The following is an 18446-nucleotide window of genomic DNA, read 5'->3' on the forward strand; positions in this document are numbered from 1 at the left end:
CCCAGGCCAGAATCCTCTCCTGCACTCATACCCCCTCCTGGAACTTGCACCCAAACCCCTGCCCCAGGTCACATCTCAAACCTTCTGCCCCCTCCACCCTAGGTCACAATTCCCCCTCCCTTCTCCCAGACCTTCTTCCCCAGGCAGAATCCCTTCTGCACTCATACCCCCTACCAGAACTTGCACCCCAATTGCTTGCTCCAGATCATAACCCCCTCCCTCACTCAAACTCCCACTCAGACCCCACACCCCGGTCTCCTACCCAGAGCTCTCTTCTGCACCCAACCTCTGTTCTAGACCTTGCAGCCCCTCCACAGAAAAGCTCTGTCCTTGATCACTTACCAAAATGTTGGAGGGCCTCTCCCCAAAATTATTGCCCACCCTTCTAATACATCTTGCTCCTTTCACAGGTCTTACGTTTCAGGGTTTAGGAATTCCGACTAGTGGATTTTATCTTTAGCATATTTAATGTGTAGTTATGACAAATGACAAAAAAAGTATTACAACTTTCTGTCATTAACCAGACAATTGCCATTTTCAAAGTATTTTGAAAAACTCAGTGTTAATTCATCCTAGGCACCACCATGTCAAAAAATGAAGAGTACAATTATCAAAACTGCTTTCTTTAAGTACCATTGACTTTCAGTGAAACTAAGGCTATGTATACTCTGCACAGCTTAATGTGGCACAGTTATAAAGTCTTCCATGTAGTCACTCTGCCAGCAGGAGAGAGCTTTCCTGTTGTCAAAATAAAATCACCCCCAACGATGTGGCGTAGCATTGTCAGTGGAAGAGTGTCTCCCACCGACAAAGTGCTGTACACAGCGGTGCTTTATGTGTGCAAAATTTTTGTTAAGTGAAGTGTTTATTCACACCCTTTACTGATAAAAGTTTTACCAACAAAAGCGCAGTGTAGACACAACCTAAAACTCCAAGTGCCCAAGTTCAGATTTTTAAGGTATTTAGGTGTTCAAAAAGAACTTTAACAATAAGAAACCTATGTCCCTTTGACTACCAATGGAATTTTAGTTCCTATGAACTTAAGTTCCTTTTGAAAATGACATTTAGGCTCCTAAATAAGTAAGGTATTGCATTGATAAGCACAGCAATACCAAAATATTTTAAACAATTGGGGTAAATATATTTTGAAAAAGAAATGACCCTACATAAATAGTACTAGTCCCACTTTAGATGGGCAACAAAGACACAGAAAATACAAGACTTAATCAACTTTAAAGAGAGAACGAGGCATGGGGCCAAAAAAATAAATAGTTGAAAATAAATTGTTCTGTAATGCCACTAAACCATGTGTCCCTCACATTAAAAGTGGTCAGCTGTTTCCAATTCTACATGGCCAAAGGTTCAGAGACTTCCCACCTGTTTGAATGAACATTTAGAAAGCAGTCAGTGACCCTCTTTCCCATAGCTACTGAAATGAAATGATTCATTTACTTGTGAATTATAAATTGAATAGGTTTTTAATGGAATTTTAATACAATTACATGATTTTTCCCTATTACAGTAGAAGCAAAAAGCACACACCTGTGTTACTGGAAATGGAAAGCAATTTGTCATTTTGGCCTTTCACAGCGAAGTTATCAAAGAAGAAAATAAAAGAGCCAGGATTTGGCCTTTTTAATTTTAAAGAGTAATCCCTCTCATTTTGAAATTAATTTTTCTGCTAACTGAATTGGAGCCTCAAATACATTTCATTTCATATAAATCAGAAACAATTAAACTATACCAGAATTTTTATTATATAGCAGACTGCCCCAAGACTCCTAGGATCTTCAACAAAAAGGTTTAACATTTCTCATTTTGTCAACCATAACTCATTATTGAAATAATAGGCACAGATTGTGGTTTCCACCATCCTGGGGAGGGGAAAGAAAAGGAGAACAGCTCTAGCTTTGGAAGTAGTAGAGGGTATTTAAGTCATTATGCCTATGAAAGACAGACTGGCTCAGGGGACTCAGTGCAAATATTCTCAGCACTAGAGAAAGCATTTGAGAGAGAGAATGCGAGTTCCCCTAGTACTAGCCACTGGACAACAGCTAACGTGCTAGGTCCTATCTATACTATCTACACAGATGAATATCTTCCCCCATCCCCACATACACATTCTTGGTGCTATGGAGTATCACTGGATATGTTTGCCTGGCTCTGCCTACCATATAAGAAGACCTAGATCATCATTCTACCTAGAGGAGAGAAGGGGAATTAATCTCTGTGTCTGCTCCTCCCCATTAACGCATAGGGTAAAGCAGAAATGTACCCCAGACATTGTTTCGGTGGTCATTAAAATAATTGTACCTAGTACTTTTACCCTGTCTCACTACCATGCTCTCTGATTTAAATAACAGATAACATGCATAACATTTTCAAAGGCACTTTAGTGATTTAGCTAGCCTTCATCACTCTAATTTAGGCTCCTAAGTCTCTGTGAAACTCTCAACATTTTAACCTCTGTCATTTAAAAACATATTTTCTATTTTTTAACAAGGAAGAATTTTACATTAAATGGTATGTACATTAGGAACATGTGGTGGGGAACAGACAGTTATTGGAAAAAACAAAGTGAAATTCATGCTCTTCATACAGCATTTGACAACCATTCTGCTAACAATCTATTCCACTGAGCTGATCCATAGACTGCACCGAGCAAATATTTTTTTCTAACAATGCATATTTGAATTTTGAATTAGAATGATTTATATTTCCACTCAGGATCTTTTAAGATTTCCCAAACCTTTTAAATTAAAAAAAAAAAGATTCTCTTAGCAAGACCTGAATTGTTGAGACGGTCTCATGCACAAAGGTCAGATATGATCACCCCACTATACTATATGTTTTTATGTTTCTTTGCTCTGAATCATTGGAAGGCCATTACTACCATTCACCCTAATGACAAAACTACAGACCACAATGTCAAAATGTCATCAAAACAAACAGTAAAAATAAAATGAGACCTCACTAATGTAGAAAGAGAACTCAAACATCATTCTGCTTACCATATTGAATATTGCCATCGTTAATGTTATCGTCGTAGTTGTCAACGTGAGAGTGATTCGTGGCCAGGGACGGTTTGCAATTATTCCAGATGACTTCAAAATCCACAACAGTGAAGCTGATGCTTTCTTGCTGCATTGCTAAGTACCAAACATGAAACACATGAGACCATGAATATTCTTAATTCCTACGAGTTTCTTTAGGTTATAATTAAGAATGATCACAATTCCAAATGGCATTAATATGTAGGTCAATTAACTCAAAAGAACATTGCACAGATGTGCTCAACTGTTATCTTGCCACAGTGGTTAATTGTCTTTCTTATAAATTAAGAAAATTCTTGACATAATAGCAGTTCTGGGATTTAGACAGAAAACTAGACAACAGTTTATTAAACACCCTCAGTACAATACTACTAAATAATAAAGCATAATGAAGAATATAAAATTTTAACACCAACATCATTGTCACTATTAATAAGCTTTATTTTAAAATAACCAGAGCCCCAAGGCTTCTGGGCATATAAAGCAACAATGAAGGGTATGTTTTCACTGCACAGTTAACTCAGGCTCTTTCCCAGGTTTTTGCCCCTACCATTCACACAGAATGGAAATGCTTTAAGCCCAGGCTAGTTTACACAAATGGGGATGTAGATTAGAACCCACTCACTTTACTATAAGGTTGCAGGGAAATACCACTGCAGTGTTGACAGTCCCCTATGGCCTTCCTACAACTGCCTCTGTAGGACAGGCAAGTTTTTCCCACAACTGACACACATGACTGAGAGTCTCCCACAAAGAACCAGGGATGTCTGTCCCTCCTACTCTGCATGCCCTTTCTTCACTCCCTTCCTCCTGAGCAAATGTGGAAACAATAAGGACACAGTAATGTAAGTAGAGCTGTGCTGTGGGGATATTCATATCCAAGGTAGGATAACGGGTGCTCAGACACATATGCCAATTACCCATGTTGACCGTGCAGTGTGGATTTGAACTAAGCTCTTCAAGACAGATTCAGGAATCTGGCTATACAAAACTGTTTGCAAGACTGAGACTTTTTAAATGCATATAGTCCAATTAGTAACCCATAATAACTTTTCTACCTCTGCTTTCCCAAAGAGGCAGTGAGTACCATGGAGTAACTGAGATCTTGAGTGGAAGAGATCAATTTGGGGAGGATCAGAGGATCAATTTTAGCTCCAGCTTTGAATAAAAAAATTAAACAAGTGATTTTATAAACACATGGGGCTTTTAAGTGGCAGTATTTCAGGAACTCTCACTCAAGTGACACCAATTTTGGAGCATTAGATCCACCCCACACCCTCAAAGGGCAAATCAAATTTCAAAACAATCTAATTCAGCACATGGTTTTAAGGCTTTTAGCATAGTTGTCTTTTAAATGCAAGTGACTCAATCTTGTATCAGCAATAGAGATGTAGTCGTGTTAGTCTGGCCTTGCTGAAACAAAAGACAGGACTATGCAGCACTTTAAAGACCAACAAGATGGTTTATTAGGTGATGAGCTTTCATGGACCAGACCCATTTCCTCAGATCAAATTGTGGAAGAAAATTGGCATGACTATATATACCAAAGGGATACAATAAAAAAAAAGTGAACACATATAAAACTGACAAATCAGATTTTAGAATGGGGGTGTGTGTGGGTGGAGGGGAGGTTAGTGTCTATGAGATAATGATATTAGGGGTGATAATTGGGGAAGCTATCTTTGTAATGGGTAAGATAACTAGCATCTTTATTAAGGCCCATTCATAAAGTATCAAATCCCAGAGCCTCTAGGAGTGTAATATCCTGTTCCAGTATAGGTTGTAGTTTATTGATAATGCGTTGGACGGGTTTAAGTTGGGGGCTATGCGTGATGACAAGTGGTGTTCTATTGTTGGTTTTCTTGGGTCTGTATTGAAGTAGATGGTTTCTGGGTATTCGTCTGGCTCTTTCAATTTGCTTTTTTATTTCTCCGGGTGGGTAGTTGAGGTTTATAAATGCTTCATAGAGATCTTGAAGTTTCTGGTCTCTGTCAGTGAGATTAGAGCAGATGTGGTTGTATCTAAGGGCTTGGCTATAGACGTATCTATGGCTATACGTATGGTGTGTTCTGGATGGGAGCTGGAGGCACGTAGGTAACTGTATGAGTCAGTGGGTTTTCTGTAGAGTGTGGTGTCTAATTTACCATTGGTGATTTGTACTGTGGTGTCCAGGAAATGGATCTCTCGTGTAGAATGGTCAAGGCTGAGATCGATGGTGGGGTGTAGGTTGTTAAAGTCTCTGTGGAATGCATGCAGTATTTCTTGGCCATGGGTCCAGATCATAAAGATGTCATCGATGTAGTGTACGTAGAGAAGGGGTAAAAGGGTGATAGTACTCTGCCATAATCCCTGAAGCTGTACCATATGGGCAGTGATCTCAGATCTCACAAACTTAGAGGGGTTGATCTGAATAATACTTGATCAAGAGACATCTAAGAAAAACTGAAGAAGAGCAAAGACTGAAATTGGCAGGGAAGTAATATTAGTGATTCAGTGGTAGCATTGTTTTGAGGCATTATTGAACCAATGTCTCACCACTACTGTGCTATAGAGAAATGTGCTGCTGGTGATGGAAGCCTCAGGACATGACCACTTGGTTAAAAAAAAATCCTTAATATGAACACAATAAGCTGTGTTTTATTTGCTATTTTTATTTTTATTTCAGAATCTTAAAAAAAATTATACTGCTCAATAAAGATATTGGATATACAATATCATAAAAAGAAAATCCATCTTAGATATCTAGCGATAAGCAACACAAAATTATTTATCCCTGGTTTATTACTCTACAGACTCCAAGAAACAACAACTTTATATTGAATGGTTGCTTACCTTAAATGAAGGAAACCAAAATAACTTTTCTATACTCAGGTCTGAAGATAAATTTACTTAGACAAAATATACATGTGTAATCCTCTAGTATATAGATTTTAAAGCTAGCTATGACCTATTCTGATTTTCTGCATGCCACAATCCATACAGTTTCACCTAATAATTCTAATATTGAATGCAAACATATGTCCTTGAGCCAGTACACATTTTTATAAAAAACTTCCAATCTTGATTTAAAGACTCGAAATGAGTCATATCCCTTGGTAACCATTCCATCCGTTAATGAGCCTTGCTATTAAAAATATGCACCTTATTCACAGTTTAAATATTTAGAATTAGTATCTTTTAAATAACAACAGTACAGTTTTGGCACTGTGAATACGTTTATCAATAGTAGTTGTTGATTGATAACTGCATAATATTGGCTGTCTCTAGAGGGAAAGGATTATAAAAACTGCAGTACCACCATTCTGTGCAGCGAGTCTGAATTTTCTTTGTTAAAATTCATTGTCAAACTGAATCAAGCTATTAATGCATTAATATGTCAGGAATCATGTGAGCAATCTACAGTCTCTTGTGTATCTACAGGGCTCTTAATCCCGAGAATAGTACTCGACATTATACGTATTTTTAAAAGGCTAATGGACTGAATTTTGTAATTTCTTTTAAAAATTACTTCTCTGATTTTCTATTATAACAGTGATATTTATTATGTCCAAACAGCAGATTTATTTTTTGACCAAGGAATAAACCCTGGAAATTGAATTGAATTTGAGGAATACATTATAAAATAAATATTATCAATCAAATAAAAATTATCAATCAAAATTTGTTTTGGTTCTCTTTCTCTCTCCATTAGTCATCTTGATGTCATTCAATCTACATATACTGCAAACTTTGAACTAAAGAAAAATGTGCACACAGCAATTTTCTGACTTGATTTCTTAAGTTGTAGCTGGTTATTTCCAGTCCTCAGATACCTTTTAGGAGCATATCAAAAGGTCTCAAGCTTTCATTTTGTGCAGTGCATCCAACCAAGATATTTTTTAGAAAACTTTCTTCTAGAAGACAAGCCAATTTAGATTGGAAGATCTATCTGTCCATAGAAGAAAAGAAAATTGCAATCTTGATTTTGGTAGGTGTATCAGTCAGTTCCATTATTCGTTTTAAGTTAGAAGAATTTAGAAAGTACTGAAATCACTCCCTTTTCTTAAGACCTTAATTTCCCCTTCCAACACTACAGAAGAGGTTAGAAAAATGCCGTTTTGTTCTCAAAAGGCTCAGAACAAAAATGTATGGATGATAACATGGGTCTTCACTAGATATTCTAATGTAACATAAGAAATAAAATCATCATAAATGTGTAATTTGTACTCATTCCTATGTTAGATTTCTCTGAACATTTCATATACTACTTTTGTGTTAATTAAGAAATTAATAGTACAAATAATAAGGGAAGATATCAAAGTTTTTGAACCCTTAATATTTATATAGGGGTATTTCTTTCTCAGTGCACAAAATTAACCAAAACTAATTATGTAAAGGGGTAACAATTGAGGCTATTTTTGTTCTCTGAATCTGTTACTGCCACTAAACCACAATGCAGGAGTATGTGCCTAGTCACACAGTTAATAAAACACTTTGAAGGCAGTCTTAACTCACAGGCTATCTACGTGAATAAGGGTATGTATTGATCTTCCCTGTATTAACTGAAGTCTCTAAACCAGCATGTTCCAGGGATCACTTAGCTAGGGGAATGACAGGTTCAGCAGTGTGCATTCACACTGTTCCCACATCTGAAATCTTTAGGACTGGTCCATGGGTTTTGGCTTATACCTTCAGAGATCACTATTCTTTAAGAAAATTCCCTGACAAATTTGAAAGGGAGCAAGTGCTGAACATGAATACTGAGACTAATATTTTTCATGATGCTAGATGAAACTATATCAGAACACAAGTAAAATAATTTGAGTAGTGTGAATGAAGTCTAAACAACTACACAGTCACCATAGTTCATTACCACTGGAAAAATCAGGCACAAATCTGATTCTGGGAAGCCCAATAAAGTGGGATCACTGAATTGCAGGACTGAATTGGAGAAAAAAATCAGTTACTAACATTTCATAATGGTTACTCCTCTAGATGTGTTGCACATATCCATTCCACTCTTTTAGTGAGCACATTCCAAACATAGTTGCCATATTTTTTCCCTCAAGCACGTGGCTCAAGCATGACTGGTGCTGGTATAAATGGTATTCATGGCCCAGCAAACCCAGAGCTTCCTCAGTTTCTTCTTTTTGTAAACTCCCATGTTGAAGATCGGAGGGTGAGTTGTGGAATGGACACATGCAACATCTCAAAGACAAGTTATGGAATGTTCGTGACCTTTTTTTTTCTTCAAGTAATTGCACATCTGCAATCTATTCCTGGTCACTTCGAAGCAGTAATATAAGAGGAACCAGAGCTGAAGTACACAAAGAAATCTAGCACATCTCTAGAATATTGGGTAGTGACATAATGGGAAGTGCAAGCGTGTAATAAACAAATCACCAGGTTGTTGCTTTATAAACTTCCTGCATAGGATTGTCGTTGAGGATGTCTGCATTCTTGTGGACTGAGCATCTCATCTGGTGATGAAATGCCTGCCAGATAATAACGAGATCAGATACAAGAAGTAATCCAAGATTAATTTCTATGCAAGGAGACTGGAAGAACTTTCATTTATCTGTTAATAGTCACAAACAGTTGGGTGGACTGCTGTAATAGTTTGATCCTGTCTATGTACAATGGTAGTGCTCGTTTAATTTTCAATGTGTATAGCCATCCTTATTTGCATATGGTTCTGGGTAAAAAACAGATAAACTAACTGATTGATATGGAAATTTGAAAGTTCTTTAGAGAGAAGACTTGGATGTGGGTATAAGTAGAACTTATCTTTAAGGAAAACTGGACATGGTGGTTTGGATGTGAGAGCACAGTTCAGAGACATTTCTGGCAGAAGTTACAGCAATTAGGAAAACCACTTTCCAGAAAAGATAGAGTAAGTCTTTACAGGACCAGGGCCTTATTGCCCAGACTAAATGACTGCCAAGTGACAGACATTCTGTTATGGAGGTGGGCTACTATTTGTGCAGTCGTCTTTATTAGTATTTGCAAACAAATCTTTATAATTAAGAATCTAAACTAACTAGAACACTGTGTCCTAACAGCCTGAAACTTGCAATCCCATTCACACAATATGTGTGGCCATTTCAAAGGCAAAGTTTGAAATAAAAACAATGGGTTCACATCAGCAGAGCCTCACACGTGTGCTACTTTGCTGGTAGTGCTCAGAAGTATATTTTGTTTTTTCTACAAGTTCTGTAAGAGCTGTGCACTAACAGAGAACTGCAAATCCCTTTAAACAAACTATTTCTAATTAAAATGCAAATTCTATATAAACAGATGTAAAGGCTATTTGTACTTGCTACAGAAGATGACCAAACTATTAAATCTAAACTCAGCTGCCTCATTGTAATAGTACTACTCTAACGAAAATAAATACATCAATATAATAATAATTAATATTTTTCTTTATGGCTCTTGAGTACAACATAGACATTTCATAGAGTACAGCATTAAGGCAACGCCTATATTGGCATGGAAAAAATCCTTAAAAACCAGCAATTACAGAAGAGATGAACAGAAGGGGGCTTGACAAATATATAAGAACAAGGATTGGGAAAGAGAAAGTAGGTACAGAACGTATTTGTACTTGTTCATAATATGGGAACAAAGGTACTGCCAGTGAAACTGAAAGGCTGCACATTAAAAATGGATACAAGAAAATACTTTTGTACCCAATGCACAGTTGGAATGTGAAAGCCTTTGCCACAGAATCTCTCTGAGACCAAAAATTTTCAGCTTTAAAAAAAAAATGGAGTTCACAAGGGCTATAAAATTCTCATGCTTCAGGATACTAGCCAATCTCTAACTAATGAGGGTTAGCAAGAAACTGAGCAAGTTATTGTATAATTGTTTATTGTTACACATCCTTCTGAGACAACTGATACTATTCACTGTCAGACACAAGTTATTGGGCTAGAGAGACTTACTGTCTGATGTAGCATGGCATTTTCTAAAAGGAAAGAACTAAATTGTGGTGGCAATATGCTAGACACTTCAGAATGGCTATATTTTTAAGAGTCACATATTTAATCAATAATCTCATGTGTTGAAAACCTGCAGTGTTCTGGAATAGTGTGATCAATAGGGCATTAACTTATTATGATGAACCTCAAGTGAAAATCAAGTATAAATCTTCTACCTTAAAAGGTATTGAGTCCCCAAAAGATCTAGACAGTCACACAACTCTTAACATCATTAAATGAATTCTCCTCCAAAGAGCAGATTAAGGTGAATGTAAGTATTTTTCATGTTTTCTTTCAAACGAAAAGGAAATATGCAAGAACTGTTAAAGACCAACAATCATTTCACATCTTATTCCTTTTGCAAGAATGACAACCATTAAAAACCCAAACAGATTGAGAGGGCAAACAGTTGTAATTTAAATAATATGAGTGCACAGTGTGATGACAGCCAGATGTCCTTAATTTCAACCAATCAGAACCCAGGAGCATTAATATGACAAAAAATGCTGGTATTTTCACTTTCAATCCTCAAGAAGATTATAGGATTTCCCTTAAATATTTGCCTGGGATTGAAATTTGGCATACTAAAGTTTAGCCAGTAGAACCCTGCATGGATACAAAATTTATATCCGCATCTGCAAAAATGAGTCATAGATATCTGCATTGACATCCGCAGATGCGGATACCCACAGATATAAAATGGGTATCTGTGGATTTGCAGGGCTCTATTGACCAAGTCAGGAAACTATTAGCTATTTATTTCTGCACATTTTAAAATGAAATCAAGTGGTAATTTTAAGTTCTATGAATATGAACACATGCGCGCGCACACAACCAGAAGGACAAATGCTGCCCTTAGCTGTGTGTATATGTCTCCTGTCGACGTAATGTGTGCAAGTTATCTGACAGCGGAATGTGGCCTTGAACATCTTTTTAAAATTGTACACTACCAGGTATACAATTATGGTGAACAATGCATAGCAATCATGCTGCGAATAGGAATGATTGCAATAATGCACAGCTATAATATAAGAACCTACTCTGCAGCTGCCAGTAGCTTACTGACAGCCAAGCCCACAAGCCCAAATAGAAATAATGCCCGTACAGCTTGCAGCTGCTCAGGTCTACAAGATATCTCACAGGTCACAAAGATACAATTCTGGATCTTCCTTCAGGGGAAACATTTTTATATGTCCCAGAAAATGTATGGAAAATATATTGTGAGCATTGAAAATAAATATCAGCTATTATTAAAGTGGTGTCATTTCTGGACACTGCCTATGCTCATTCAAACTTTTGGGGGCTACTCCTTCAAAAGAAAAGCCCCAGAAAAGCATGTTTGTATTCCCCCCTAAGATGGATGAACAAGCAAAGGCTCTAATGGAGTAGGTCTGTCATTTGACTGGAATGAGTCAGGACCCTATTTAGAGTTTTCAGGAGTGAGCTGTCTCATTATGAACAGTGCTCCATCAACATACGTTTCTGTTCTGTCCCCAGTGCTGCAACCTGCCATGGTGCTCTGCTGGAGCAATCTATTTCTTATTTCTTTCTTTTTGCTTCATTATTCACCATTCACTAGCACATCTTGCAGCATCATATTTTACCTGATGTCAATTATAGACAGCCATCAAAATGATATTGTTTTAGGTTTGTGTGTAAGAGCTAAAGAGATAATTTGTACTAAAAAGTAAAAATACACTCAGTTGTAATCCAGTGGCTTTATCTAAAAATCTCAAAGAACTGTACAAATGTTGATTAAGGCTTGGACCATGAGTAGGAGGTGGCATTGTTATCTGTATTATACAGTGAAGCAAGCTGAGTCTCACAGAAATTGAGTTCCCCAAAGACTCATAGATTTTAAGGTCGGAAGGGACCATTATGATAATCTAGTCTTACCCCCTGCACAGTGCAGGCCACAGAATCCTAGAATAATCCTAGAATAATCCTCTCACTTATATCTCAGATATTGAAGCCTTCAAATACTTTGAAGACCCCAAGATGCAGAGAATCCTCCAGCTGTGATCTGTAACCCATGCTACAGAGGAAGGCGAAAAACCTCTAGGGCCTCTGCCAATCTACCCTGGACGAAAATTCCTTCCTGACCCCAAATACGGCGATCAGCTAAACCCTGAGCATGTGGGCAAGACTCACCAGCCAGACACCCAGAAAGTTCTCTATAGTAACTCCTATCATCCCTCCATTGACCTATTTACCACTGATAATGAATGGTCAATTAGTTACCAAGATCATGTTATCTCATCAAACCATCCCCTTCATAAACCCATCTAGTTTAATCTTGAAGCCAGATAGATCTTTTGCCTCTACTACTTCCCTTGGAAGGCCGTTCCAGAACCTCACTCCTCGTATGGTTAGAAACCTTCATCTAATCTCAAGTCTAAACTTCCTACTAGCCAGCACACTTCAATTCCATACTAGATTGCAGGGAAAAAATGCAGAGTCCTAGGGCTACATTAATGAAGGACTTTGGATACTGTACTGTATGGGGAGAGCAGTTGAGAAAGAGATTCTGGGATGCCAGCAAGGTGAGTGTGGAGCCCCCTAAGTAGCCAGGAGTGAAATGTAGAGATGGATGTGGCTTTATGGTCCAGAACTTCATAGATGTTTAGGCACCTAACTCCCACTGATCTGAGTCTTAGGCACCCCACTGATATGCTGGAAGGAGGCATCCAGCTCTTCTTGGAGTTCTCAGCTCTGTATACTCTCCTGGAATAAGGTACCTAAGCCACATTACCCATTTCTTGCAAAACATGAGAGAAAGAGAGACGGTGTGTATGTAGTTTGGGCACTCTCCTGGGATGCTGGAGAGTGAGCTCTGAGTCCCTGTTCCAATGAATATGAGGCAGATCAGATGAGGCAGGGATTAAAAAAAAAAAAAAAGATCTCCCACACTTTGGGTGAGCACACTAGCTATTGGTTATTCTGATGAACACTAGCCAGTCAGACCCATAATTCCTACCATTCTTGCCCCATACTGCCATTTGTGTTCAGGATAGTCTACATTGACCACATTGGTCCACACAGATGAGAAAGACAGGGAAACACATTGTTTGACCTAGTTACAAGCTAGGTCTCCTAGCAGCTTGCTAGCTAAAGGGTGGTCTCAGGTCTGGGCAGTCTTGTGCATTTCTACCTGTGGGGTTTCAGGCACCTACAGAGGGAAGCAGCAACTAAGGCCTTGTCTACACTGAGAGACAAGGTTGAGTTTATTAAGGTTGATTTTCTGGCACCCTATTTTGTAAAGTTGAAGGTGCATGTCCCCACTATGTGCAACAGTTCGATGTAGTGCATCCCCAGTAGGGCGGCTACTGTGGACTTTGACAGCAAAGCACGGTGCACAGCTACCACACAGATCCTGCCCCCTCTTGCATTCTGGTTTACGCAACCAGTGCCAAATGGGACAAAACAGTGCTGCATGTGGTTCTGGGTACATGTCATCAGTGTCCTATAATGTACTCAGCTCCTCTCTCTCCCAACCTGAAAGCAACAACAAACAATCTTTTTGCACCGTTTTTTCCAACAGACACCATAGCAGGCTAAGCATGGAACCCAGAATGGAACCTGTTTGGCAGCAAAGTACTATTGCAATCATACCAACCACTGTATACCTTTTGCTGCACTATGTCCAGAGCCTAATCAGGGCCTGTCAGAATGAGGAATAATCTGAGGAGGCCGTGAACATACTCTTCTATGAAGCACGCGATATGCGATTGGCATATTATGGTGGTGTTCCATCTTCTTGACACAGTGGAATGCCAGCTCTAGTGCCGTCAGACAAGCACCGATTGGTGGGTTCACATATTAATTCAGCTATAGGATAATCAGCAGTGGCTTCAAAACTTTTGCACGCATAAGGCCACTTGCCTGGAATTTTGCGAATTGCTTTCCCCTGCTTTACAGCACAGCAATAGCTAAATAAGACTCACATTGACAGCTGAGAAGTGCATGGCAATAGCCCTGTGGAATCTTGCAACACCAGACAGTTACCAGGCAGCTGGGAATCAATTTGGAGTGGGTAAATCTACAGTAGGGACTGTCGTTACCCGAGTAGCTGTGCAGTCCCCCAGGCCCAGCTCCTCCTTGCTATTGGGCTAGCACAGATCTGAACTAGAAAACATTTTAGGGATGATATGCTGAATGAGCAAATGCAATCCCCCTGCTTGGACAGAGCATGATTAAGTGAGTGGAGGAAAACACTGACACGGGAGATGCGAGTAAAACATGAGGACAGGAAAGCATGCAGGGAACGCAAAGTGAAGACACAGGATAAAATCTTGACAGTCATGGCAGAGGTGATGATGCGCATAGTGGCCTCATAGGACAGCCAGCTGCACAGGCACTTCCTCTATTCCATGCAGACTCCACATTCCCTTCTTACCAAATTCCACAGCCTCCTCTCCCAGGGGCCCTAGAATGGGAGGAGGGAGGGGCCAAGTGAAGTCAAGTGCAGCCTCACTCTGAGCCCCCAGGGATATATCCCAGAACAAAAGGCTGTCCTCCTCACACTGATCGCTGCACAAGGGGAATGCCCTGAACCTTTTTCAATCCCTGCTTTCCTGTATTCCCTAAATAAAAATGCATGATTTCTCAACAATAGTCTCTTTATTGCTTGTGTTGATGAGGGAGATAGTTTACAATCAAGCACACTTAATGGAGATGTTTACAGGCAAGCACACTTAATGAAGGGGACACCTCATTAAGAGCAACATGTATGACTGTCATATCAGTATCTGACTATTCACAAGGCTCTCTTTCATATCCTCTCTGATTTTCAAGGCTCCTCAGTGGGCTCTTCTTATTGTCCTGGTATATGGCTGCTCATAAATAGTGGTTAGGTGCTCTGCCTGGACTCTCCACCATGGCATAACGACCCCCCCCCCCCCCCGCTACTTTCACAGATATTATGGAGCACACAGCAGGCACCACAACAATGGACCTTTTGCTGCTGTCTAATCTAGTCAATAAACTCTGAAATCTTCCCTTTAAAGTCTGTTATTTCAAAATAAGGGACTGGTTATTTCGAAATCTGTACTCCTGCTTTCCTTGGGGAAAAATGCTAATTTCAAAATAGTTATTTCAAAATAGCGGTAATGTGGACGCTCCTGTACTGCTATTTCAAAATAACTATTCCCCAGAGTCATCTGAAGTAATCATTCCCCAGTGTTTCCTTGGGCTCTAAGTCGAGGTAGCATGTCCACAATAATAGAGTCTGTCTTGGACTAATTTTGAGGCTCCCTCATAGTGGGGACATGGTTATTTCGATCTTGTTATTTTGGGAGGTATTATTTCCAAATTTCAAAATAATTTCCTAGTGTAGACATGCCCGGAGTGAGCAGAACATGCAGAGCACTAATACACTCCAACTGATGCAAGTGTACTAGGCAAGCAGGAAATAATTCTATTATTCATTTCAAAATAGAAGAAATCATTGGCAAACAAAGACTAGAGAATAAGTTTAAAGAATCAAAAGAGCTTAAATTTGATTTAATATGTCTGTGAGATGATACAGTCCGAATGGCAAAAACACATATTAAGTAATTAATGTTTTATTACACCATAATTATATAAATAATATCCAGTTAGATTTTTGTTAATATTAAGAGCCAAATTCAGCTTTAATTGACACCATTGTAAAGCTATAACTACTTCCTGGTTCTCAAAGGAGTTATTCTATCCCACTGTGACTGAAAAAATATTTTGCCCTAAAATAATAAATATTTGGTAAACTTTCTATTAGCATTTAATAAAATATATGACTAGCCTATTCAAATGCAAACAATTTAATATTTAAATGACCTTTTATGCAATTTACAGAGAAGAGTTATGCCAAAATCTTGCATTAAATATGTGAAATACTCAACAGATGTACTAATATGCAGACAGTAACATTAACAACCCATATGGCAACAGTATACTAATATAAAAATTCAGTCTATAATCTGTCATCTCATAGTGTTTAAGCCATTACAGGCAGTCCCCAGGTTACATGGATCCTACTTACATCGGATCCCTACTTACAAACGGGGTGAGGCAACCCCGCACTAGCTGCTTCCCCCCAGCAGACCAGGGAGACGCGAAGCTAGCGCCCACCCCAGCAGACCAGGGAGACGCGGAGTGGCTTTTCTCAGCAGACACCTCAGCTTGAGAATAAAGGACTGAGGGAAGTGAAGTGTGGGAGAATAAAACTGAGCTCTGGAGAAATGTTTGGCTAGAGTTTCCCCTACAATATGTACCAATTCCGACTTACATACAAATTCAACTTAAGAACAAACCTACAGTCCCTATCTTGTACGTAACCCGGGGACTGCCTGTATAAATATTAAGTATGTTATTAAATATAGATTACGCAGCTGTTTACTATTTAAAAAAATATAACATTCCATTGGAACATGATAATATTTATCAAGTAATCATAAAAAACTAAAACTTCCAGTCCATATCAGTGCAAAATCAAAAACAAAAAAACAACCCCCCCAAAAAAACTGTCATCAGTTTGATATTTTCTGTTTTTCAGATCATTCGAAAAACAGAGAGTAAGTTAATCTAGGGGAATAAAGGCAAGTCTACACTATGCGGAGGATCAATGCTGCTGTGGTTAATCTTCCAGTGATCTATTTACTGGGTTTAGTGAAGACTTGCTAAATTAAACTAAATTAAACTAGCTAGAGTTGCGTGTCTTAAGTAGACCTTCCACTTTAGTGTAGACCAGGCCTCAGAGACCAGCACCTCTAAACCTTACTCAGGGAAAAATCCCACTGAGACCTATAGGAGGAACAGGTTTTTACTAAACTGGCATTTTTCAAAGGTCACTGGATTTGGAAAAGACAGGAGGTGCCGTGATCTGGCTTCTTATATATAAGAAATTATACACACCACTGAGTTATATTTTCTGATTACCTACCAAAAGCTGTCCAGCAAAACAGATAAAAAGAATGAAGGAAAGGAAGAGAAATGCCACCCCAAAGGAAATTCCAAGGACAGATGTTCTATAAGACAATAAGAAAAAAATGTATTAGAAATTATGCAAGTAATATACACATGTCTTCAGAGCAGTCTTTCTTTTTTCACAATGTCAGTAAAGATAATTAAAAATAATATCCCAGGCACTAATCTTGCCTAAAATACAATTTTTAAACATCAATGACCAAGGGAAACAAAACCAATCTTTTTCCAGAAGGCTAATAAGCATTACCTCTAAGTAAAGGTCTACTTTTTTTTTTTAACAAATTTCAATTGTCTAAATCCAGCCATATCAGCAAGATTGCTTTGTTGTTGTTTTTTGTTGGTTTGTTTGTTTGTTTTAAACAAAAAGCACATTTTGAATACATGGTAGATATGGTCCTGCCCCACTAGCATTCTCTTCCTTCTCAACAAAGGTTGAACCGTCTTCTGCCCATGTTTTCCAAAAAATGATACGTCAGGAAGAGTCCAGACTTGGAAAATTTCTGCCCATTAATAACTTCAGAAAGTTACGAATGGATAATCGTGACTCCAGCAGAGCCCAGAGCTGGAGCGCGGAGCAGTGGAGCTGCAGGTTTTTGCTCGGAGATGGAGCGGAGCCAGAGCACAGAAAATCTTGACTGCTCCACTGCTCTTTTTTATTTTCCATTTTCAATCCAAAATGAACGATATTTTAACAAGAAAGTCCTAAAGGTGCCAAAAAGTTTCAGATTTTATAACAATTGAAATTAACATCTACTTTACCACTTTAAGTAATATGTCACAGTTATTCTCACTTCGGCTGAAATCAAGATTTAATGTACAGATACAAAATTACCAAGTTTTTTGGAGATATGTTTTATTAAAGAATCAGATAATTATCAGACATCCGGCTACACTGCAGACTGCTCCCACCCTTGTGCCAAGGTTAGGCGAGTATGTACTCACGTAGATTAGTTACATAGTTAGATTAGTATGTGTTTATTTTGAACCTTGTAACGTGTAGCCTCATTACTTCCCAACAATTAATGTTGTAGAACAGCGATAGCACGTACTAACGCTATGGCACATACTAAATTTCATTCAGGCTGCCTGTAAAATTGCTTCGAGCATGCCAACAACTCAAGCTAGTGTAGAGCGACTGTTTTCAGCTTTAAAGTTAATTTTAAATGATCTGCGGCAGGCTATGAAAGACAACTTGATTGCTGCAATAATTTTTTACAGATTGAATTATGAATGATTCTAGTTTATAGCATTGTTGATGACATTTAAATTGTTTTAAAACTCTGAATAAAAGTAATGTTTTTTTCAAAATTACAGTATGCACTTTTTTATTTAGTTAAAAATTAATTTGAGTCAGAGCACGGAGCGGAGTCGGAGTGAAGCCGGAGTGGAGCAATGCAAAAATTTGATGTCGTGGGCAGTTGGGGTTCTCCAGCCCTCAGCTCTATGCTGGCGTGGGTGGCTAAAGTTC

At 38.5% G+C, this 18446-nt stretch overlaps 1 protein-coding gene across 4 annotated transcripts in view; it reads right to left on the reverse strand.

Annotated features, from left to right (window-relative positions):
* The window catches only part of ADCY2 (adenylate cyclase 2), a 350683-nt gene that overhangs the window by 54348 nt on the left and 277889 nt on the right, over positions 1-18446 (reverse strand). For all 4 annotated transcript variants that reach the window (XM_075921497.2, XM_014573081.4, XM_075921498.2 and 1 more), the window contains 2 exons: positions 16935-17019; positions 3012-3149 (listed from right to left, as the gene is read on the reverse strand). In XM_075921497.2, the coding sequence (XP_075777612.2) occupies positions 3012-3149; positions 16935-17019 (223 nt within the window). The remainder of the gene's footprint in view (positions 1-3011; positions 3150-16934; positions 17020-18446) is intronic.

This window comes from Pelodiscus sinensis, chromosome 2 (assembly GCF_052426305.1).
Source record: "Pelodiscus sinensis isolate ZL-2025 chromosome 2, ASM5242630v1, whole genome shotgun sequence".
Classification (NCBI taxonomy): Eukaryota; Metazoa; Chordata; order Testudines; family Trionychidae; genus Pelodiscus; species Pelodiscus sinensis.